The 25,681-nt window shown below is 44.8% G+C and overlaps 1 protein-coding gene across 1 annotated transcript in view; it reads left to right on the top strand.

Annotated features, from left to right (window-relative positions):
- The window catches only part of LOC310951198 (voltage-gated potassium channel subunit beta-2-like), a gene marked incomplete at both ends in the record, with an annotated part of 184,813 nt that extends 162,402 nt beyond the window's left edge, over window positions 1–22,411 (top strand). The window contains one exon of the mRNA XM_083919321.1: window positions 22,310–22,411. Coding sequence (XP_083775447.1) covers window positions 22,310–22,411 — 102 coding nt within the window. The remainder of the gene's footprint in view (window positions 1–22,309) is intronic.
- Window positions 22,412–25,681: the final 3,270 nt, after the last annotated feature.

Raw genomic sequence — 25,681 nt, forward strand, 5'->3', positions numbered from 1 at the left:
AATAACCAAGTCAAGTTGCTTTTGACTGAAATTGCTTTGAGGATCTCTCCAGCACCTTCATGACGAAAGATGTGCGGGCCACTGGTCAATTTGGTACGTAAAGAATTTAGTTTTTTCCTCACCCAAAGGCATTCATGGTCAACGTATGTCCCTTTCTTTGTTAAAAGTGGTGTGGATAGTAGCAGCGTGCAAATTATATGCAGCCTTTAACTCTGTGGGTTCTGACCACCGGGTGGTATCCATGAGGGTGAGGTTAAGCCTAAGGATCCCAAAACCGAGCCCCAAGATACGCCACGACTGGAGGGCATTCTCTGAAAGCCCAGAATTACAAGCCAGATACACCGCAGAGTCCAAGGGCCGTGTCCGACTACAGGATGTGTGGGAGGAGCCGGGTGCGGGATACATGGAGTTTCTGGAAGCTCACGAGGCAGCAACAGCGAGGTGTGTACCAGTGATGCAGAAGGACAGAGGCCCCACAAGATCAAAGCACCCGGACGTCATAACAGCACGTCAGTGAGTGGAGGCAGCACGCTGTGCATTTGATCGCCGGATGATACTGAACAGGATAAGGAGCGCCATTGACCCCCGCCTCAGGAACAACCAAAACGGATTCCGAGAGGGGAGAACCACCTTTGCCTTACGAAGAATCATTGAAGAGGTAAAGAAGAACAACCTGGATGCAGTGCTCTGCTTCACTGACTTCAAGAAGGCCTTTGACTCAATCCACAGAGGAATGATGATGAGGATACTCAAGGCATGATGTTCCTCCGAACCTGCTCTGGGCCATTGGTACCATGTACACGGGAACGAGAGCCAGAGTGACAACGCCGGACGGCAACAGCAAGGAATTCAACATCCACACCGGAGTGCTGCAGGGAGACACCCTAGCCCCCTACCTTTTTATAATAGTATTGGACTACGCTCTGAGACAAGCTATTAATAGAAGGGAGCTGGAGCTCGGCTTCACTAATGGCCTAGTAGGTCATCAAGACGCCCTGCGGAAACCCTCACAGACCAGGGGCCTCATGTACTAAGAATTTCGTGGCTTTCTTACTAAAACATGGCGTACGCTAGAATCCAGAAACTGGCGTAAGCACAAAAAAATTCAGATGTATCAATGTGTGCGTACGCATGGATCCAAGCACTCCTTTGTACATCCCAATCAACGTGGAATTGAGCGCACATGCAGAAGTGCTGAACTCCTCCCTGTCCACGCCCCCATTTAAATATGCAAATACATGTAAATAGGGCCTGCACCGGGGATTCCCTCTCTGCACTGATCAGATTTAAACGATGAGTAAAGGTAAGAAGCGCAACTTCAACGAGTCTAAGCTCGAAATTTTATTAAATGAAGTGGAGACCGAAGAGCGGTTTTATTTGGTAGCCTCTTTTCAGGGATAAACACAAAGAAAAAGACATTTCTGGGGAGTGTGTGTGTGAGGCAGTGAACGCTGTGGGGTCGGAGCAGCGCACAACCACTGAAATAAATAAAAAAATGGTCCGACGTGAAGCGGAGGATTTCGGCCCACCGCCGAAGTATCACCGCAACGGGCGGGGTGACAGTAGGGGAGGAACTGACCCCCTGTTGATCAGAGAGTGGCGGCTATTGTGGAAGGAACAGCTCTAAGCGGAGATGTGGGGGGCCATGAAGGCGACACAGATCATCCTCAAGGTAAATGTGTTAAACTCAGAAATGTCATTATACTGGTCGTACAATAGGCTGCTCACATTACACATGCTCGTGCTTTAAGTTGCCAGGATATAAACACATTGACTCATGTTTAATTACTTCATTTTTTTTAATTATTATTTCTCAATAGACGATGAGACAGGAGAGGGCTCCTCCCTCTGCACCGTGCGCCCTGGCGTCTCCACCGGCACCTCCAGCACCACGCGCCCTGGCGACTCCACGCCAGCTGACGTCCGCCCGACTGGCCGTGTCCTTTCACAAGCTGTGCTGGAATCACAGGAGGAAATAGTGAGAGCAATCCGTGGCGTCAGTGATCGTCTAGATCAAATTGTCAATGCACTGGGAGATATTTATCATGCAATAAATGCACGTACAAAGTAAATCGTGTCCTTGCCTCTTTACATCATTGAAATCAGACGCTGCCGGGCCCGTATCGCTTTGCGGGGTGGGTCGAGGTTGACGGGTCCGGCATCCGGTTCCTCCGGTCGGGGGGGGGTGCTCTGGCAGTGGTATGCCATGGCGGTGTGCCAAGTTGTGCAGGACACCATAGGCCAGCACGATGCGGCACACCTTCTGTGTACAGCAGCACACCGCCCGACCTGTCTAGACAGCGCCAGCGCCCCTTCAATCGGTCAATTGCCCTCTCCACCACTGCCCGAGTTCGGGAATGGCGGTCGTTGTATCTCCCCTGTTGGTCGGTGCCGGGGTTAGTGAGAGGGGTCAACGGCCACGTTCTCAGGGGGTAACTATATATATATATATATATATATATATATATATATATATAAATCACACTACTGTTCGCGGGAAAACAAACAGGACAAAATAACTGCATTACAAGGATTGACAAGACTGATCACACTTATTTTAATGACTGCAGAGGTTCCAACTTTACGCACGCGTTTATTGAGACGAATAATGAACACAAGGAGACATTCTTTTTTCACCAGGGAAAAAAACAAATACACATATTTGAATGCGCGTGTCCAAACGGGCATTGTGCTGGTTTAAATTCGGGGCGCATTAAACGGATAAATGATTTACTCACCGAGAAGCCACCCATCGCGCACCGTGCCAGCCTCCAACCTGTTACCAACCATGCTATTGTTTAGATTGAACGAGTCATGCGTTGCCAGAAATCCCAGAGTGGTCAGCACCTGTGTGGGAATGGACAACCCCTGGCTCCTGGGCGTGTGTCGTTCTAAATCTGGCCGCGGCTCCGCGCACAGCTCCAGTAACACTGGCCTCGGCAACCCGAAACGACTCATGAGCCAGTTGTCGTCATTTGCAAACAGATCTTCCCGCTCTCTAAACACCCTCTCACGGCTGACATAACCATTTGCGATGTCTTCTAACAAGGCCAAGGCTGCCATTGTTAATTCCATTTTTTATTAAATTGCGCATGCTTTTATATCCTTCTCCTTATTTTATATCCTTACGATTGCAAACACGTGTGTGTTAATTGTCCATTAATGTGTCTCTGATGCGCACATTACACTGAGGATGAATTGTTTTCACATAACTAACAGTTTCCCAGCATCACCTCTAAGTGTCGCCAACGAAACAATAGCTGTAGAAACGTGCGTACGACAGCCATGAAGTTTGCGTGGCGCACCGCACATTTCCACGGTCATTTCACTTTTGATACATCCGAACGTTGGCGTGGAAAATGGCGTACGCCACGTTTTTGTGCGTACGCAACATTGATACATGAGGCCCCTGGACTATGCTGATGATATCTGCCTGCTATCTGACAACGTAAGGCAGGCACAGGATCTCCTAACCAGAGTGGAGCTGGAGTGTGCTGAAGTTGGCCTCAGGCTAAATGCAAAGAAGACCGAGGTCATGACCTACAACATCCCCAAAGAACATCTGCCCCTAACAACATTGGAGGGTACTGCGCTAAGGGAGGTCTGTGACTTTAAGTTCTTGGGCGCATGGGTCGGCTCCACAGAACAGGATGTTAAAGTGAGGAAAGCGCTCGCCTGGAGAGCTCTTAATGGCATGACCAGTGTGTGGAAATCCAACCTTCCCCGGCACATCAAGATCAGTTTCTTCTCTGCCACCGTGGAGTCTGTTCTCCTCCATGGCTATGAATGCTGGACACTAACACAAGCCCTAAAGAAATCCCTGGATGGATGCTACACCAGAATGTTGCGTGCAGTACAGAACATCAAGCAGGACAAACATATCACCAACAAGTGTCTGTATTGTGCATTACCAAGTGTATCAGAAAAGATAGCACTAAGGAGAATGAGACTTGCTGGCCACTGCCACAGACACCAAGATCTCCCAGCCAAAAAGCTTGTTCTGTGGGAACCAACACACGGGCGTCGATCAAGAGGACATCCCACACCAACCTTTGTGGACGTACTAAAGAAAGACGCTAGTGCAGAGAGCACAAATGAGCTGGCCAGATGTATGGAGAACCGAGTTGACTGGAGATGGTGATGGTTGGCTCGTCTGAGGATGACGTAGAGAGAGAGATCCCTGCAGGAGCTGTTAACACCACACAAATGTCGTCAGGCTGATAACTCAGTGACAACAACCTCATAGCCTTGTACTGAATCGCTTTTATTAAATGGCTCTTTCCAGTAACTGCACCACCTCTAATGAAAACATGTAATGGGTCTGGATTTTTTTCCCATTGCTTTATCTGAAAACCACAGTCTAACCTGATAGAAAAGTCACATCTGCGTCTCATTCAGAGATCTAAGTAACGCCAGACCGTCACTTCGGCACATAGAATAGAGTAGAAATACTTTATTGATCCCGAGCTGGGAAATTGCAGTGTAACAGCAGCATTACACATAGACACATCCAAACCGTAATATAGAAATACAATATAAAAGATACCTGAAAAATAAAATGTATTATTAAGCGATCTAGTTGTACTGAATTTATATCCCCAAATGGGTCACCGGATTGCTTAATCTTACATATAATATTTTAAGGTGCAGTTGACAGATTATGAGAAAAACATAAGGTGCTTCTGATTGTATTGTTGTGAATAGTTTAACTGTTATTGTACAGTGTGATGCATGGGGCAGGAAAGATTTCCTGTATCTGTCCTTTCGACAGTGGCGCTGGAGCAGTCTGTGTGATAAGGGGCTACGCTGTCTGACCACTGTGTGATGGAGAGGGTGCTGATCATTGTCCATGATGGCTAACAGTTTGTTCAGCGTTCTCCTCTGCACCATGGACACAAAAGACTCCAGCCTGAGACCAAGTACAGAGCCAGCCTTCTTGATGATTTTATCAAGTCTGTTGGTGTCACTGTCTCTGATGCTGCTGCCCCAGACAGACAAACTGTGGCCTGTCTGTCAAGCATTCAGTAATCCAGCAGATTGAGTCGTCAACACCCACCACGCGCAGCTTCTCACCCATGAGCAGAGGCTGAATGATGTTGAAAGCACTGGAGAAATCAAAGAAAGTGATTCTCACAGTGCCTCCCCCACCATCCAGATGCATATGATGGGTCCAGAAACGTCCTCACCTGTGGCCTCAGCTGGGCCAAGACCAGTCTCTCCAGGACCTTCATCACATGAGATGAGATGTCAGGGCGACTGGTCTGTAGTCTGCTGGGTCAGATGGCCTTGACTTTTTGGGGACTGGGGTGTCGAAGAGGAAGCAGGAGGTGAGCTAAACCTGTTGAAAAACTGGTTAGCTGTAATCCAGGCTCCCAGATGTCTGCCTGTCTTTCCCCTTCATCCCTGTGATGTATTTCATTCATGCCCAGACATCCCTCACACTGTTCTGTTGAGCTTTCTCCTGCAGTTGTCCTTGCACATCCTCAGCATCTCTCTAAGTTCATGCTGCACTCTCCCCAGATCCTCTCTGTCTCCTGACCTGAAAGCCCTCTTCTTCTTGTTCCGGAGTGCCCTCAGGTCACTGGTAATCCAGGGCTTGTTATTGGAGAAGCAGTGAACTGTCCGGGCTGGCATGGTGGTGTCGCAGAATCTAATATAATCATTAATGCAGTCTGTCATTTTATCAATGTACTCCCCATGTGGCTCACAGAGTACATCCCAGTTTGTTGACTCGAAGCAGTCCTGCAGTGCCTCAGCGATCTCCTGTGTCCACCTCCTCACTGGACACAGGAGATCGCTGAGGCACTGCAGGACTGCTTCGAATCAACAAACTGGAATGTACTCTGTGAGCCACATGGCTGCCTTATCACAAGAGGGACATACTTCATTATGACCAGGTTCTGGTCAGACCTGCCGAGGGGGGGAAGGGCTGTGGCATCATATGCGTCCATGGCATTAGCATATAATAAATCCAATGTTTTATTGTCTCTAGTGGGGCAGCCAACATACTGATGAATACTGAAATTATTTAAGGTGTTGTTTAATGAGGCATGATTCACCTGCAATAACCATGAACGCATCCAGATGTTAGGTGTGCAGTTTTGCGGTGGCGGAGCTGATAACTTCACAGGTCACCGCTGCATCAACTGACGGGGGGATGAAGACAGCGATAACAATGGCGGATGTGAACTCCCTCTGCAAATAATATGGGCGCATTCCCACAGCCAGCAGTTCAATGTTCAGGGTACAGAGACGTTCCTTCACACAGACATTTCCAGGATTGCACCACCTCTCACTCACATAAAGTGCAAGCGCACCACCCTTCTTCTTCAGACTTTTGGAACAATCTCTGTCCCCACATACCAAACAGTAACCGGGAACCTCAACGCTGCAGTCTGGGATGTGCGAGTGCAGCCAAGTTTCACTGAAGAAAAATAAGCTACACTTGCGGTACTCTGGGTCTTCCCCAGCGCTGAAAGTTTGTCTATCTTATTCCCCAAAAACCTCACGTTTCCCATTATAATCACTGTGACCGCTGGCTTATGTCTTCTTCTTTTCTCCCACCATTTGTTTCCAGCTCTGCAGCCCCGGTGCCTCCTCTGTAACTCCTGCGGGACCACAGGTCTGTCTCCGGGGAGCAGCACAGGCCTACACAGCGCAATCAGCTGTTCATGTTTGTAAACAATGCCCCCACTACTACTGGCAAGGTTCTCTGTTACAAAAAGTAAAAACAGAAGAACGCGGAGAACAGTAACAAAACTTAGGCCAGCCATTGTCTCAACGTTTATGCACAGAATGTGATTAATTCGACAAAACAAACATACAGACTGAAACCAACAAATAACAAAGTTTTTTAAAAACACACAACGGGAGTGCTGCTACAAGCTGCCCCCTGAGGCAGCGCCAGAGATGATGTCATTTATCTTTTCTAAATGAGCAACTTACTCCCTACTCAATGCGAAATTGGGAATATTATCTATGTGCTCATCTTTAGCCTGTTTTTCAGCTCTGCGTAGCTCCATACACTATACGCTCTGATTCTTGCTCTGGGCACAGTTCACGCCAGGCATCCTCTGTAACAGCCTCATTATCAACCCTTTTTTGTATTTCATCAAGTTCATCTGCCTCATCTGCCTTCAAATTTGTTGCTGTTCAATCAACAACTGACTTAACCGAATGCAACAATCCATCAGCTAATGTCACATGGCCACTGCTGTAAGACTGCTCAAATGTTTCAAAACCTCTGGGTTTGAGCTGCACATCTTTACATAAACAATTGCAGTATAATCTACTTCTACTTTAAATTTAAATTTTATTTATAGTGCCAAATCCTAATAAAAGTTATCTCAGGACACTTTACAACCAAGGTGAAGACCACACTCTATGACTTACTGATGATTTACATAGACCCAACAATTCCCCCGTAGAGTACGGTGGCAACGAAAACCTTCCCTATTACAGGCAGGAACGTCAGACGGATCCAGCTCTGTGGAGGACGGCCATCTGTCTTGACCGAAGAAAAGAGGAGAGAAAGAGAGAAAAGACAAACAGATGGACAGAGAGAGAAAAAGACAGACACAAAGACAGAGACAGACACACTTCCAGTAACTATAATAATATCTATAGTAATGTGAATATGACTTAATACAGCAGAATGTCTGTATTCCGAATAATTGGTAGCTGAAGGCTCTGCCTCCCATTCTACTTTTGGAGACTCTAGGAACGACAAGTAGTCCTGCATTCTCAGAGCGCAGCGATCTAGTCGGGTAATACGGTACTATGAGCTCTTTAAGATACGACGGAGCCCGACCAATCAGAGCTTTGTAGGTAAGGAGAAGGATTTTAAATTTTATTCTAGATTTTACAGGTAGCCAGTGCAAAGAAGCTAATACAGGAGAAATATGCCTGTGAATGTTCTCATTCGTCCAGGTCATCGTTATCCTCAAAGCAATTTCAGTCAAAAACAACTGGACTGGTTGTTTGTCTAGGAAGACGTTTCACCTCTCATCCAAGAGGCTTCATCAGTTCATGTACGCATCTGACCAGGCTGGGACTGGTCCAACTAACTGGTGTAGAGATCCAGGTATTTAACCTCTCACAAGGCCGATGATGTCACTGACCCCCTTTGTGCTCCAAGTGCCCACGCCCGTCGTTAGAGTCACAGTCGTTGGTGGGCAGTTGGTTTCGACTTCGTTAGTGCTCTATTGAGTCTGAACGACAGTCGTTGGGGTCACCCGGGCCATGTGTGAACAGTTGTCCTTTGAGGTTAGATTGTTGAATCTCCTGGGAAGGGATGAAAGGGCGGCATTGTAAATTGGAGATAAGTGGTGTCTCAGACCCCCTCCTCTGTTTAGCGATGGTTTCTCCACTTTTACATAGATGGCTTCTTTTACTCCTCTTTCAAACCATCTGTCCTCTCTGTCCAAGATTTGGACATTGCTGTCATCAAAGGAGTGGGCTTTCTCCTTGAGGTGTAAGTGGACAGCCGAGTCCAGGCCTGAGGAGTTAGCTCTCCTGTGTTGGGCCATGCGTTTATGCAGTGGTTGTTTTGTTTCTCCAATGTAAAGATCTTTGCATTCCTCGTTGCATTGGATAGCATAAACCAGGTTGCTTTTGTGGTGGTGTGGTGTTCTGTCCTTCGGATGTACTAGTCTCTGTCTGAGTGTGTTACCGGGTTTGAAATACACAGGAATGCAGTGTTTGTTGAAAATCCTCCTGAGTTTCTCCGATACCCCAGCCACATATGGGATGACTATGTTGTTTCTCCTGTTATCTTTTTCTTTCTCAACCACTTTTGTTTTCTTTCTGGAGGCAGCTGCCGTTTTAACAAAGGTCCAGCTGGGGTAGCCACAAGTTGTGAGGGCGCCTCTCAGGTGCTTGCGTTCTTCCCCTTGAGCCTGTGAGCTAGTGGGTACGTTATCAGCTCTGTGCTGCAGTGTTCTGATAACGCCAAGCTTGTGTTCCAAAGGGTGGTGAGAATCGAAAAGTAGATATTGATCCGTGTGAGTGGGTTTTCTGTATACCCCTATGTGGAGGCTCCTGTCATTCTCCATATGGACGTCACAGTCCAAGAAGGGCAAGCTGTTGTCCTTAACTTCCTCTCTGGTGAACTTGATGTTTCTGTCCACTGAGTTGATATGTTCAGTAAAAGTTTGCACCTCTTTGGATTTGATCTTAACCCATGTGTCGTCCACATATCTGAACCAATGGCTTGGGGTTACTCCTTTAAAGGAGTTCAACGCCTTGCCCTCTACCTCCTCGATGTACAGATTTGCCACAATATTGGATACTGGTGAACCCATGGCACAGCCGTGTTTCTGTCTGTAAAAAATGCCATTAAACTGGAAATATGTGGTATTCAGGCACAAATCCAGAAGTTGGCAAATGTGGTCTGGTTTGAGATTTGTTCGGTTTTGTAAGGAAATGTCCTGTGTGAGCCGCTCTCTCACCGTGGCCAAGGCCTCCATGGTTGGAATACAGGTGAACAAGGAAGTCACATCGTAGGAAACCATGGTTTCATCTGGATCCATTTTTAGGTCTCGGACTTTGTTCACAAAGTCCATGGAGTTTTGGATGTGGCGTGGGGTGTTTCCCACCAGTGGTGCCAGAATATTGGCAACATGCTTGGCAATGTTATAAGTGACCGAGTTTATGCTGCTGACAATGGGCCTGAGCGGGGCCCCTTCTTTATGGATTTTTGGGAGTCCATATAAGCAGGGGGTTGAGTCCTGGGGGTAAAGCCTGTAATACTGTGGTTTGCTAATGACTCCTTCTTTTTGTAGTTGCTGTAGACATTCTATCACCTTCTTTTTGTAACCGCTGGTAGGGTCTCGTTTCAGAGTTTCATAAGTGTTAGAGTCACTGAGTAATGCAGAGATCTTTGCCTGATAATCAGTTGTATTGAGAACAACTGTGCATCTACCCTTGTCTGCTGGAAGGATAGTGATGCTGTGGTCTTTGCTCAGTGCCGTTACTGCTTTTCTCTCCTCAATGGTGAGGTTGGATGGGGGGACCTTAGCCTGGGACAACGCTGCTGACACTTTCAACCTTAGCTGTTCAGCCTCAGCTCCATTAAGGTTGTTTTTCTTTATAGCTGATTCCGTAGCCGTAATCAACTCCACAACAGGTACCTCTTTTGGTGTCATGGCAAAGTTCAAGCCCTTGGCTAAGACCTCCTTCTCTGGGTGGGAAAGATCTCTGTCCGACAAATTCTTAACCCATCTGTTTTGTGTTTCTTCCTTTGCTGGAAAGTCATTTTTTTGCCTCCAAGTGAGTATTTCTGTGTTTTTGCCAGTGTCCCGGGATTGCAAATTGTGAAACAACAAAGAAAACAAAAGTGGTTGAGAAAGAAAAAGATAACAGGAGAAACATCATAGTCATCCCATATGTGGCTGGGGTATCGGAGAAACTCAGGAGGATTTTCAACAAACACTGCATCCCTGTGTATTTCAAACCCGGTAACACACTCAGACAGAGACTAGTACATCCGAAGGACAGAACACCACACCACCACAAAAGCAACCTGGTTTATGCTGTCCAATGCAACGAGGAATGCAAAGATCTTTACATTGGAGAAACAAAACAACCACTGCATAAACGCATGGCCCAACACAGGAGAGCTAACTCCTCAGGCCTGGACTCGGCTGTCCACTTACACCTCAAGGAGAAAGCCCACTCCTTTGATGACAGCAATGTCCAAATCTTGGACAGAGAGGACAGATGGTTTGAAAGAGGAGTAAAAGAAGCCATCTATGTAAAAGTGGAGAAACCATCGCTAAACAGAGGAGGGGGTCTGAGACACCACTTATCTCCAATTTACAATGCCGCCCTTTCATCCCTTCCCAGGAGATTCAACAATCTAACCTCAAAGGACAACTGTTCACACATGGCCCGGGTGACCCCAACGACTGTCGTTCAGACTCAATAGAGCACTAACGAAGTCGAAACCAACTGCCCACCAACGACTGTCACTCTAACGACGGGCGTGGGCACTTGGAGCACAAAGGGGGTCAGTGACATCATCGGCCTTGTGAGAGGTTAAATACCTGGATCTCCACACCAGTTAGTTGGACCAGTCCCAGCCTGGTCAGATGCGTACATGAACTGATGAAGCCTCTTGGATGAGAGGTGAAACGTCTTCCTAGACAAACAACCAGTCCAGTTGTTTTTGACTGAAATTGCTTTGAGGACAGGAGAAATATGTTCTCTTCGATTTGTTTTAGTTAGTACATGAGCTGCAACTTTTGGACCAACTGGAGACTCTTAACAGACTTATTAGAGCAGCCTGATAACAAGGAGTTGAAGTAGTCCAGCCTAGAAGTAACAAATGCATGTACTAGCTTTTCTGCATCTTTCTGAGACACAATGGGCCTCATTTATCAAACTTACGTGGAAACGGGTGCAGATCTGAGCGCATACTTGGTCGTAGGAAAAAGACCCACGTGTGATTTATGAAACATTCGTAATCGGACCAATCTCAGCGTATGAATGAGCGGGCCTTGATAAATGCTGCCGCTGAATTTGATGTTTGTTGTCAAACATGGAGAGGAGGAACGCTGGTTAGAAAAGAAACTTTTCCAACACACAGATCGGCATCCTGACATCCGAGATGGAGCAAAATAAGGACGTGCTTTAAAGTCTTAAAAGGGGCCCATAAAAACACTGTATGGAAAAAAATAACGGAGGGAGTCAAACAGAAGCAGCGCTCCACTGTGACCCGAGTGCGCTTGTGCGCACTGTTGGACAGGTGTGTCGTATTCAGCACCCCTGCCGTGAAATGCACCCCCTCGCATTATAGGTGATATTCAAAAGATCCATTTAATTCATTTTATAATTATGGCTGCAGTTTATTTCCACAGAACATACAAAAAGGTGTTGTTTTGTGTTCGCTATTATCCAAGTTTGTGATTTTAAACTTTTTAAAATAGTATAAAGACCGTAAGTAACCAATGGTCTGACCATTGTGGGTTACCTGTATATAAACTACTCCTATAGGTGGAAACAACAGCCTTCTGATCCAGAATATCACCTATAATGCGAGGGATGCATTTCACGGCAGGGGGCTGAATATGGCACCGGCGGGTGCCATACCGGTGGGTCATTAGGTATTCCGTAAGAGGATACCTTTGTCATCTAGAAGAACCTGTTGAGATCAACCTGCAGTTACCTCCTCGGGTCCGTTGATCGGAGGATAGAAGGAGAGATCTTGAGACGATGGCTTGAGATCACACAAATATCTTTATTGGAGCACTTTGCAAAGCGGAGACAAGTTCTGATACAACTCAAACCAGGTCATACATCAGAAGAGTCTGTTGTGGTCTAAGGGTAGCGGCTTTAAATACCCTGGTGGGCTGATGGTAACGCCTTAAAGGTAAAAAAGGCGGCAATGGGCGTTAATCTGCCTGGCAACAGATTATAACACTAACAGCTGAGTGAAGGAAATTAGTGCATGTCCCTATATGGCTATCTAGAGAGACAGATGTGTCTGTGTTTGCACCACACGAAATTGTTAGTTAATGAGTATGTGTGTGTGTGCCTAAAATGAGGAAATGAGCATTCCTCTGTTCTTTAGAATCATAACGAGGTGATGTGTGAGAGAGCAAGAGATCTCTATCTTGCACACTCTACAGATCTGAACTCTCTTTTCTGTGAGGCTCTGTGATGCAAGTTATTATCTGCTCAACCAGCCAGGACTAGTCTCATTCCAGGGGTTTATGTACCATGACCCCACTGTGCACCAACTTCAGTTTAGCCATTTCAGAAGCCATATGACCGAGCAGCTCATTTCTCTATCTTCCACAAACCATACCAAGATGTTAATCATCTGATACCTTGTTTGATTTAATGCAATTTATCGAGGGTAGCCACGAACCGAGGAGATGAGTTTGGCTCTGCAGTGCGTCTTGCTGCAGTGCGTCTTGCTGCAGCCGCGCGCCAACACATTCATTCATTCATTCAATGTCGGGGGTTGCGGGGGGCTGGAGCCGAGCTGTTTTGAAATATAAAAGAATCATGTGTGTCCCCCCTGGTCACCTGGCCACCACGTTTAAAAGCGATAGCTTAGCATCACACATTTATCAAGTGGTAGTTTTGGCGATTGATGAATGCGTAATCATTCATGGATGGTGCCTTCAGATGCACATGAGTTCAATAAATCGCTCCAAACACAATTTTTATATTTTTTTTATTCGTTTTAAGAATCCGTTTTGATCTGTTCTTAATATGGGACTGCTTATGCTTAATGACAGCTGAGGTTTGATCATTATTTTCAGCCAGATTTTGCTGTGCTGCACCGCAAATACACAGGCTGAAATGTGCGTACACGACCTCAGACCAGAGGTGAGATTTGATCGTAGCTCCCGCTCACGTCCAAATTGATAAGTGCCGACGTTTGCCAGGAAATGGTCGCACACACGTTTTTCTGCCGTAGGTTCGTTTGATAAATGAGGCCCATCGTTCCTAATTTTCGCAATATTACGGAGGCGAAAATATGCATACCTTGTCGGTATGCATACCTTTGTGTGAGAATGGAAGGACATATCTTGATCAAAAATAACACCCAGATTCCTTACTGTGGTGCTGGAGGACAACACAACATCATCTAGAGTAACAATGTCTTTAGCTATTGAGTTTCAGAGGCCTTCGGGGCCAATGACTTCAGTTTTATGTGAGTTTAACATCAGAAAATTGCAGGTCATCCAGCTTTTTATTTCCTTAATGCACATTTGAAGTTTATCTAACTGATCGGTTTCTCCTGGTTTGATTGACAAATCTGATAATACAATACAACTCTGGACTTTTGGTCTCAGAAAACCGGACGTAATGAACAACCACAGGTTGTGTATGTGCTCTCTTCAGAATAAAACCAAGAGCATTATTTAGCTTAATCCTGTTTACAGCTGTTTTAGTTTTAGAAATAACACGATACTCTGAGACAAAGGTTGCAATACACGTGTCATTAAAAACACAATTTTGGGGCCTATTCTTATATCTATCAACACAACTAGTCATCCACATATCTTCTGTAGTAAGATCCTGGGATTCTGCATTTTGTTTTAACACACTTAATGGCAAACTCATTTTAACAACATTATTCCCTACAGGCACAAATGCAAAATTTCTTGAACATTTCTTCAGATGCATATTTGTTAACCTGTAGACAGCCTCCTGAGCACATACATCTCTTTTGTGTAAATACACTGCCTAATTTCTTGCATCTTTTGCACTAGTGTTGCCTTTGTTAGAAGCCTCCCTATGTCTAATAATAATCCCATCTCCTTCTCTGCCTTTGATATATAATAAATTATGTAAACTACCATGTGTAGTTTACATAATTTGAGCATGAGCATTAACAACAAACTGGAGGTCAATATTTGCATTCCAACATTTTAGCAGTTTCTTGTTATACTGATTAATCCAGACTTTGTCAAGCTGCCTCTTTAAAACTACATGTGTATTACAAGCCAAGCATTCATATGCTCTCTGAAAAACATCTTGATTTATACCTACACTTGCCTACACCCACGCTATCAAAGCTACTGTTTTCGTCTAAAAGAGCCTCCTAACGGCTGTCATAACTTCACTAGCCTGCTCTCTCCTCTGTTTATTAAGCGGATTCTAAGCCTCAGCACATTTACATTGTGTTAACTTCTCTTTCTCATCTATCTTACATGTACATGTCTGATCTTCACTTAGTTCACAACAGATAAATGTTCTAGCTGATGCTGGCCTGGGAACATTATAACAACAAACAGTTTTATTCTTTTTACAAGTTTTAGAATGATGTTTTGAATGCTTTGCATTTGCACAGATGTGACAATGTCCTTTAACTGATCATCCTCTGATGATATTTCACATGTAATATACTTATCAATAAATTCAATGACCTCTTCATCTGTGTTTTTATCTATAACTGGGGCACTCACAAATCAAAACAAACTATGCACATGTGGTAACCCACGCTGCTGGAATTCAACCCTATAAAATGAGTCCTTTATTTTGCCTATTGGATTAGATGGAGACATCAGCACCTCACTCAAAAAACAATGACAGCAAAAATCAAACATTCTCGCTGCAGTGACAGGATTGGGTTCTACCCTTATGTTGCAAAATGCTGTCATGGCTAGAAAAACAGGAAGGGATACAGAGTCGATGCACACAAGCCAACAGGTCACGCTGTGCTCCCTGCCAAAAAGATGGCCTACCTCTTAAAGGTTTAAGAAAACGAAACCCATCATCAAACTCTAAAACCTTTTTTCAAAACTCCTCATTCAATTGATCACCACCAACTTTCCGAGTTTTACAACCCCCTTTACCCTTTCTTAATTCTATGGATACATTTGATAGAACTTGTTGAACCTCAGACATGTGCTGAGCAAAGAATAAATACTCAACATTTGTGCAAAACGAAAATCCGCATGCAAAATCCTGTTATTAAAATAACTGTCAACAACAGCGATGCTGTCGACTATCATGATATGTGATAGCAACCGTTTGGAAACAACACCGGGAAAATTTACCTTCTTTTGTTGGATCAGACAATTTCACTGTCTGCTTGAGCCAAATTCAATATGTCCTCAAAATATTGATCTAGGGCTTCTTGACCAATGTCTACAGGGTAAAGGACAGTGTCCTGGAAAATACAATGCTGCTGTCCATTATATAAATGTTCATCTTGATTAACATCAGCAGATATTTCAACACTTTCTACGTTAGAATCTGTCTTTTTCTGACATCACTATCAAGGTTCTAACACAAATCATTTAACCACGATTCATTAAACAATACAACTTTATAATACACATTTATCTCTTTTAAATACTGCAATGGCTGTTATGCGCATAGTATCAACATACTGAAACTCATGATGCCCTTTATATGTTAATTTACGTTTCAATTTCACCATCAAAGAACCTTCCATAAGAAGGTGGGAGCTAATTATTTGTTTGCACTATGTCTGCTGGCACACAGCTACATGGTCCATGAACTCCAGATTGTGAACCTTTAGGGAGGGCCAACAACTTCATAAACTATTTAAACATGCCAACTGTCTTGGAAGTTGTTTTGTGCACATTTAGCTGGCATTTGTCCTTTCTTAATCTTATGACACGTGTGAAAAATCCAGAGCTGACCTCCAACTACTGACCCGGCATGGCATGACGCAACTACACTTGTGCAAATATGCATCCGAAATACATAAATCTGCAATTAAAGCTATCTTTCTCCTCATCTTATAATTATCCTTATTACACTTTAAGACATGATGTTTAAAAAGAATCCTGAAGCAAACACTGCAGATGAAATCCAGCCCATCTTTTACCTTTTTTAAAAACTGATCCATAACCAAATCAAAAAGTACAAAAAGTATTTTAACATGTATTTTATTTGTTGTCTCTTCATCTTGTTACCTGCTATAATACATTTCTTGTGCTCTGGATTTCCATCATAATTCATGAAACTTGAGGATTTCATATTCTGCCTGTGCAATTCATTTTGGTTATATTTTGTTTTACTCATAGCTTTTTTCTTTTCTCTGTGCAACTCATTTTGACTATATTTTGTTATACTCATCTTAAACAACAAATGATAATGGTCTACCTGGTCTGTTGGGGTGTGCCCGATAGAAGTCAGTGAGAAGAGAGGGGTCCAAGATGAGCCCTCTGGAAATCCAACTCCTCTCCTCTGGGCCCTATCCCTCCCAGTCAGCAAGGTATTGGTATCCCCGCCCCCTGCGATGCACGTCCAGGATGCGACTGACTGTGAAGGCCGGGTGTCCATCGATGAGCCGGGGGGGTGGAGGGGTGATGGCAGGAGGGCACAGAATACTGGTGGAAAGAGGTTTAAGCTTGGAGACATGAAAGGTGGGATGTATCTTCAATGACGCAGGGAGCTTGAGGCGAATGGCAGAAGGGTTAATAATGGAAATAATTTTATAGGGACCAATAAATCTGGGAGACAGCTTTTTGGAATTCAAACTGAGGGAAATTTCCTGAGCACTTAACCAAACCTTCTGTCCCGGCTTGTAGTCGGGAGCTGGAGTACGCCGCCGGTCCGCCAACCTCCGATTATGGTCCTGGTTGCGCAGAAGAGCAGCCTTGGTCTCTCTCCAGATTCTGCGGATCCTTCGGAGGTTAAGCTGGACCGATGGTACGGCGATCTCCTGCTCTTGGGAAGGGAACAGAGGAGGTAAATAGCCAACAGAGGCTTCAAAAGGAGTCAAACCCGTAGCCGCAGATGTCAGAGAGTTTTCCACCCAGGTGAGATGAGTACTCCAGGAGGCAGGGTTCTGAGCAAATATGCAGCGCAGCACAGTCTCCAGATCTTGATTGGCTCTCTCCGTTTGGCCATTGGACTGTGGGTGGTATCCCGAAGACAAGCTCACAGTAGCGCCCAATGCCCGGCAAAATTCTTTCAATACTTTAGACGTGAACTGGGGGTCTCTATCTGACACGATGTCTGATGGAATGCCATGGATTCAGAACACATTGTTCACCAGTAGTTCAGCAGTCTCTGTAGCTGAGGGAAGCTTAGGCAGTGCTACAAAATGTACCGCTTTGGAGAAGCGGTCCACAATGGTAAGAATAGTGTCATTACCTCGGGATAACGGCAGTCCGGTGACAGAGTCCAAAGCAATAAGGGACCAAGGACAAATGGGCACAGGGAGCGGACGGAGGAGACCTGCATCCTGTGTTTGGACCTTGAAGGGACAAGTTTAAGCTGTTAAGTTTGTCGAAAATGCTGGCTAAATATGCAAGGCTCGCAACCCACTTTGGGTCAGTCAGATAGTCAGCAAGGGGAGAACTACAGTCTGATAAAAATATGCGGAACTCCTCACGCAGTTCAAAGAGCCTCGTTAAAACTTTTCCATGAGAAAGCCACCTGACCTCTGTGTGAAAGAGAAGTGCTTCACGGTCTGATCCCATTTCATGACATAGTGTGGCAAAGAGTCTGCTTTGCAGTGGCCGTGATCTGCTACAGCTGCGGAACGGATGAGACTCTCCATGATCGTGTGAGGCTTTTTCAATTGAGCCACCAGATATGCGACCTCATATGAAGCTGCCAGGGCCTTAGCAGGGACTGTAGCATATTCACTCACCACTGTTTTTGCCGTTTTAGTTCTTGCTCCCTGCGCTGAAAAAAATTAATTGGCTTATAAATTAAGCTGCTGTGTTTGGTCTTTAAATGTCTTTTAAGTTTGACTGGCATCAAGCTCTCTTGTGCCAGCACCTCAGAGCAAATGACACACTGTGGGTAGTCAATGCTGTTTTTTGTTGTGCAGGAAAAGCCATATTTTAAAAAGTCGGGCTGATATTTACGGAGCCTCGACCCTTTATCAGCCGTCGGTGTCGGCCCCAGTGCCATCCGTTTCTCAGGTGGAGGTTCTGCTGGCTGATCTTGGGACCCCTGCTGCTGCTGCTGACTGTCGTGTAGTGGAACATTTTTTCTTTTAAGCCAACGATCCATTTTTCCTGCTAGCAAACTTGCTGTAGCTGTGGCTAAAACAACATCGCGCCTTTGTTTTTTTCCTCTTTTTCTTTGTTTAATATTAATGTGACGACCCTTCAGCTACTGTTATAATGTTTAAGCAGCCTAATGTTTTCAGTTGTGCGATGTCAGACTGTCTGTGAGCGCGTGTGGCCTTCAGTGGTGATGAGGTGAGGGGCGGGGGAGAGAGAGCTCTGTCTGCATGTGTGAGTGAGAAGGGCAGACATGGGAGAAGCGGTGAGGCTCATTGTTGTTTTGGTGGAGTTACAGCCGACACTAACTGCTTTTGAATAACAAAATGCCTGTTTGAGCCCAACCGCTCGTCATCCTTCTAACGCCTGGTCGATTAAAATTAAAATTATTTTTTTTATGATTAAAATATATATATATATATATATTTCCAAAATGATTGGCGACCCCCAGAAATCCTCTCGTGACCCCAAGGTTGAGAATGGCTGCTTTAGAGCATGGAGATAGAGCAGACTTGAGGCAAGAGGAATGGCAAAATGAGCTCCAACTAGTAACTTTCCCAGCTGACCAATCGGTAACCGGATTATGTTTTTGGAGCCAGGGCAGCCCGAGTACAAGCCGGGCATGAGAGGATGACCTGACGTGAAAGGAAATTTGTTCACGGTGGTTCCCAGCTAACAACAGAGATAATGTCTCAGTTTGATGGGTTATGCGAGCCAACACATCCCCATTCAGAGAGTTGACAACCAGAGGCCTATCAGTAGGAAAAATGTCAATCAGGGCTTATTTAACTAAGTGTGAATCAAGCAGATTGGACAGATCCTTTCTCTCTGCGCCTCTCCCTTAGCCTATTGTCTACCTTGATGGCTAATGCGATTAGCTCCTGCAAGTCCTCGGTCTCAGCTCTACCCACTAAGCAGTCCTTAACAGCTTCATTAATCCCTTTCAAAAAAATGTTTTGGAGAGCAGTTTCATCCCACCCGAGCTCAGCTACTAGTGTGCGAAACTCCACTGAATAATTCACTGCACTTAGGGAGCCCTGGTGTAAACTGAGCAATTGGTTGCATCTTGGCTGGAGATGGGATGATCAAACACGGACATCATCTTGGTAGAAAACTGATCAAAGGTGGCGCTGCTAGTAAATGAGTTATGCTAAAAGTCTATTCCCCAGGCTCTAGCCCTCCCTATGAGTAAACCCAGAACGTACGCCATCTTGGCTCTGTCGGTACTATAAGTCTATGGCTGAAGTTCAAAAACTAAGGAGCACTGGAAGAGAAATGACTTACAGCTCCCTAGGCTTCCATCGTAGTGTTCAGGGGCAGGGACGAATGGCTCGCGGGGGTGAAAGGTGCCCATAGACACGGGTGGGTTATTGGGCTGGAGTTGATTTTCTACTTGAGCGATGCCGGCGGACAGGTCGTTGAGGGAATCCATTATCCCACGTAGCGCCTGGTCATGATGTCCATGCAAAGCCCCTTGGGAGGATACAGCGTGTCGCATGTTAGCTATCTTGGTACCAGAGTCCGAGTCGGCTGGGTCCAACATGGCCAGATCGTTCTGTTAAGGTTTGTGTTTGATGAGGACCCAAATGCACGACTCGACTCTGGTTCAAAGTGCAACAAACAATCTTTAATTTTCAAAAGGGTGCAAGAATAGGTGCGCGGTGGAGGGGTGGTGGTGATGCATTTTTGAAGTGCTTATAAATTGTGCCACAGAAGAATATTAAAATCTCAACATATTTTCATAATCTACTGCATTTCTTTTCAAATTATTAACAACAGCACACCTCACCCTTCGGTGGTTCTCCCGAGAACCCCTTACAGCTTGGGAGAGTGCTTTAAAAATAACATCACCTACAATTTCCTCTTTAGTACATGGCACTGGAGAAGAGAATCCTCGCTGTGCCACTTTATCCAGATGGGAGTGGACTCGGTGCCGCATGTAGAGGAGGGCATCCTCCACACCAACATCTGGCTAGTACGCAAATGGCCGGCTGTCCTGGGCGTGTTGTACCTAGGGTCTGCGGAGGCTGGTTAAACCTGTTGAAGAAGTCAATCAGCTTGTTCGCCCTCTCCATTGTCCCCCATGTAGCTCTGGTCTTTGTGTTGTGACCTGTGATGGCCCTCACACCTTTCCAGACCTCCCTCATGCTGTTCTCCCTCAGCTTCTGCTCCACCTTACTCCTGTAGCTGTCCTTAGCTTCACTCACACAGTGTTTCACCCCCTGCTGTGCTGCCTTCATGGCCTCCCTGTCCCTGCTACTGAAGGCAGCCTTCTTCTTGTTGAAGACAGCCTTAACTTTCCGCATTACCCATGGCTTGTTATTAGGGTAACAGCAGACAGTCTTGATAGGGGAGACCAGGTCTGCACAGAAGTTCAGGTACTCCGTCAGACAATGTGTCATCCCCTCTATGTCCTCACCATTTTGGTTGATCAGCACATCCCAGATGTTGGGGTTGTAACAGTCTCTAAGGCCACTTTCCATCCCCGGGCACCACCTCATGATGGTGCGAGTTGTCACCGGCTTTTGGACCAGGGGGGTATACAGTGGCTGTAGACGAACCAGGTTGTGATCAGACTTCCCCAGTGGGGGGAGGGGAGTCGCTCTGTATGCATCCCTTACATTAGCATACAGGAGATCAATTGTCCTGTTTTTTCTGGTGGAACAGTCTACAACCTGCTGAAAAACAGCCAAGGTAGAATCCAAAGTTGCATGATCAAAGTCCCCAGAGATTCTCATAAATGCCTCAGGGTGCTGTGTCTGCAGCCTTGCAGTGACTGAGTGGATCTTGTCACAGACAGTGGCTGTGTCCACTCTGGGATGGATGTAAACACAGACAGTGATCAAGTGACTGAACTCTCTCTGCAGATAATATGGCCGTAGCCTAACAACTAGCAGCTCGAGGTCCCGGCAACATGAAACTGTCTTTACTGAGATATGTCCTGGGTTACACCAGTGGTTGTTCAGATACATGATGAGTCCCCCACCTTTTCTTTTTCTGCTCACTTTTGTGTCTCTGTCAGCTCTCAAGCCAGACACTAACATCATTCCGTCCAAAAGTTGTCCATTTTCACCCCGCTTCTGATATTGACAAAGGTGAACCGGGGAAAAAAGCCGTTTTCTGACCAGCTATATGTTGGCAGAGCGCCACCTACTGTACTGGAGGTTGAGTTACTCTGTCATTTTCCCATTCAACACCCTTTCATTTATACGTGGGGAACTCCGATAATCCCATTCTTTTCTTAACTGGGGTAAGAGCATTTTTGGGTTACTGACCATAATGTTTTTTCCTGGGTGTACCTGCTGCTGCAGGATGCATGGGTCACACACTCTGTCTCTTCTGGAGTTATCTCATGTCATGCTGTAGTCGCAGTCATTATCACAGGTCTACTCAGCGATATACAAACAGGATGATCATTTCAGGTTGTGGGATGAGGTAACAGTCAGCAGGTTGTGTTAAACAGTTTCACACAGAGAATGCAGGATTAGTGGTTGGCCTAATAAAGGTTAGGATTTATAAATTACAAGTGTCCAAATTTCCCGTGACACTGCTAATCCCCTTAGCCTCTCCGCCGACACCATCTCACATTACTAAAGCACCCACAGAATTCACAATGAAGCGATCAGCAAATGGATTGTCTAAATATCTCTTGGTTCAGTTGTTGGGTCTTCACCAGAGTTCAAATTACAGCTTTCACACCAGCAATGACCAGAACCAAATGGGCAAACACACCATAAAGGCCTGCCTCTGATATAAGGCTGTTTCAAGTAAAAGTCTAGTAGTTCTTTCTGCAGTTCAGGTACATAAATAGTTTGAGAAATTACAGTAATTCTTTCTCTCTTCTCATTCCACAGGTTCTTCCGAAGTTATCACTGTCCATTGTATCTGAGGTGGATAACCTCTTTGGAAACAAGCCCTATAATAAAAAGGACTTCAGATCCGAGAAGCACCAGTGACAACAGTCATTCTGTCCTGCCTATGAATGAGAGACAGCAACACACATGTGCATATAGTAATTTTTAAGAGTGCAGCAGTAGTAATTTGAACATCAATTTCACGGAAATAAAAAAAAATATGAAACACTGTTCTAATCAGAGAGGCCACTAAAGCACTAAAGACATTAGCTAATCATTGAACATGGTCCAACTGCAATGTCTTTATATAGTTGCCACAGCATGTTGAGTGTGTAACTTACAACTTTAAACACATGTTCATGAACGCATGAACAAGGCCTATGAACCTACTGAGCACAAACATTATGGTGTTATGTATGTTGTGTTCACACTGGCCACAAAGTGAATTTCCACGGTGCTTCATCATGTGGGTTTGATCGTGAGATCACGTTTCAATAATTTGTGTTAATTCACGTTACTCACAGCAGAGCTATAGGCACTAACATTTCTTTTGGTCATTAACCATGGCTAAAATAATGAAGGTTACGATATTGTAACCCTAGTTCTATTAGCAACAGGTAGAGCCCCCAACTGGACGTGATGGTTAATACTCTCCTCCAATAACAGTTGGCATTCATTTTCTATTCACTCATTTGATAATCTAAGATGCTAGCTGGTGTCTGACAACATCACGCCAAATATTAGCGTACTTATATGGGCACGGAGCTGTGAGAAAAAGGCAGAGCCGATGATGACGTCTTTGACAGTCGGCTGACATAGTGTCAGAGTTTACTGAATGGACATTCAGGGCTTTGCTAACATTGTAGCTGCTTTATCAACAAAACAGACACATAATTTTCTTCATCTCACTTACTTTTAGCTTCTTTTAAGTCCAGTCTCTTCTATCCTCCATTTCTGATTCAACAATGTCAGGACATCAGGAGACCTTAAACACTGGTTGGCTTTCACAACAACAGCACCATGCAAATTTCTCACTCCAGTTTGAATATTTCAACTTGCACAAATAAGTAGACTTTGTGTGTTCTTGTCATTTGTGACGCAGCATTCACAAACCTGCTTCGCATTCGGGGCTCTTCCATTCCCTTTGTATGTATTTGCACTGCACAATTTGCACAGAATGCGTTCAATCTGAACACTCCATTAGTCCTTTAAGTGTAATAACAGCAGGTACACTAACACTGTTATTACTGGTATTTTGGATTTAGTTATAATCACATTCCTTTTCCAAAGACTTGCATTAGTTTTAGTCACAGTTTAGGTATTTCATTATAGTTACACCAGTGCCCTTTTTGGTCAAAGTTTTAATAAATGTAACTGTAGTTATGCATGTTTGTTTGATATTTATGGTGAGTTGTAAATGTATTAAAATCTTTACTGCGACCTTTGCGACAACTGTTGTTGTGCCGGTTTTTCCTGAGGAAATTACAATTTTACATTTTACAGATAGTAATAGTTCTAGAATTTATGACCCCATACACAGTAGGTAAATGTACAGATTTTCTCTTTGTCAATTGTGCAATATTTTAAAAGAGCACATTGAGGAACCTGTCCAGAATGTACTCTGTGGAGGAGGAGGAGATGACTTACACCAAAATCACATCAAGCAGCAGGCAAGCTGCCATGGAATGCCTATGAACACCTCTTAAGACTAAAGTGGTACTGCACACTTAAACAGGTTTTGTTTAGCTGTAAACTAAATGACGTGACTATACCGTGATGAAATAAATCAATATTGGTGCCATCTGCCTGGTACAGTAAAACTAAGATTCATCCGGAAGAGAACACTTCTCCAAAGTGTCAGGCGCCATTGGAGGTGAGCATTTGCCCACTTGAGTAACAACGACAAACTGCAGTCAGGTCAAGACACCAGTGAGGACAATGAGCATTATGCTGTGTGATAAAACTGCCCCTTTAATATTTTTTTTGAGAAATTTCAATGCGCTTTTAGAGTTGTACACAGCACTGAAACTGCTCTCCTGAAAGTAACCAACAATCTGCTTTTAACTACAGACAGAGAAGAGAGCCCTTTTTAAATTATTTTCAACTTAAGTGCTGTTTTTGATGATATAGATCACTACTTTTTAATTAACTGTCCTAAATCCTAGGTTGGTATTGTGGAGATTTTTAAACGTGAAGTGTTGATTTTTGTCACAATATCATTGAAGTTTGGTTATTACTCAATGTGTACGTATAGAAGATAAATTTAAATGATTTAACATGCTTTTCACATTATTATCAATTTAACACAGATGGCATAATTAAATTATGTTGCAGATAAGCTCCAGTTTAAAACTAGGTGCAGCAAAGATTAGGGGGGTCAGTCCACCAGGAAGTGAAGCTACAGTAGAGAGTGTTCTTTCTACAGGAGCTGGTGGATAATTTGTGGAACCGTGTGACCAGGGAGCAGAGGATTCAACTCGTGAACGGATGACAGCTAGTGTGGGAGTGATTGACATTCTAAAGCCTGAACCAGGGACTATTCTGAACCAATCACAACAACTCAACTGACTTTATTGCGTAATATGTCATGATTACATCAGAGGAGCCCTTCTGTCCTTTTTAGTCTCTGTATTTTTGTCTCCCTCTGTGGGTGCTCTCCTCTCTGTTTTCCTTGTCAGCTGGTTTTCGAGGCAGGCTGATCCAGGTGTTTCTCATTGGCACTAATCACCTGCCTCCCTGTATATTAAGCCGGTCTTGAGTCTCATACGGGGCCGGATCGGGCTTCACAAGGATGAAGCAGGGCTGGCTTCATCCTTGTGTCGATGTTTCTCCTCTTACTCCTCCGTGGACCTATTTGTGACTGTTCCTTGGTTTTTTTTTGCTCCTGTTGCCTGTTGCCCTGTCGACCTGCCTGCCAGCCTGCTTGCCCACCTGCCAGCCTGTCTTCCAGCGTACCTCCTCCCTGTGCTCATTCCCCGTGACCAGTTTTTCCCAGTCCTCTCCGTGTTTTCTCCTCGTTCTCTGTGCACCCTTTGTGTCATGAAAGTTTCATTAAATCTGTTAAACTGACTCTCGAGTTCCATGTCTGCATTGAGATCCAATCCTCTGTGTTTTCCCCGTCACTGTTCGTGACAATATAAATGCTTTGTGAAGGAGGGGCTTGGTGCTCTTTCTGCCTCTGGGGTTGCAGTCTGCGACATCTGACCCCAGAGAGAGTCCTTGGCCACCCTGAAAATGATTTGCTGTTTTACGAATAAACTTTTTAAACTTTAAGAAGTACTCTGCCTTTCCTCATCTCATCTCATCTTCAACTGCTTATCCGGGGTCGGGTCGCGGGGGCAGCAGCTTTAGAAGAAAATGACAGTATCAGGG

Source organism: Echiichthys vipera, assembly GCF_963691815.1.
Source record: "Echiichthys vipera genome assembly, chromosome: 9".
Classification (NCBI taxonomy): Eukaryota; Metazoa; Chordata; class Actinopteri; order Perciformes; family Trachinidae; genus Echiichthys; species Echiichthys vipera.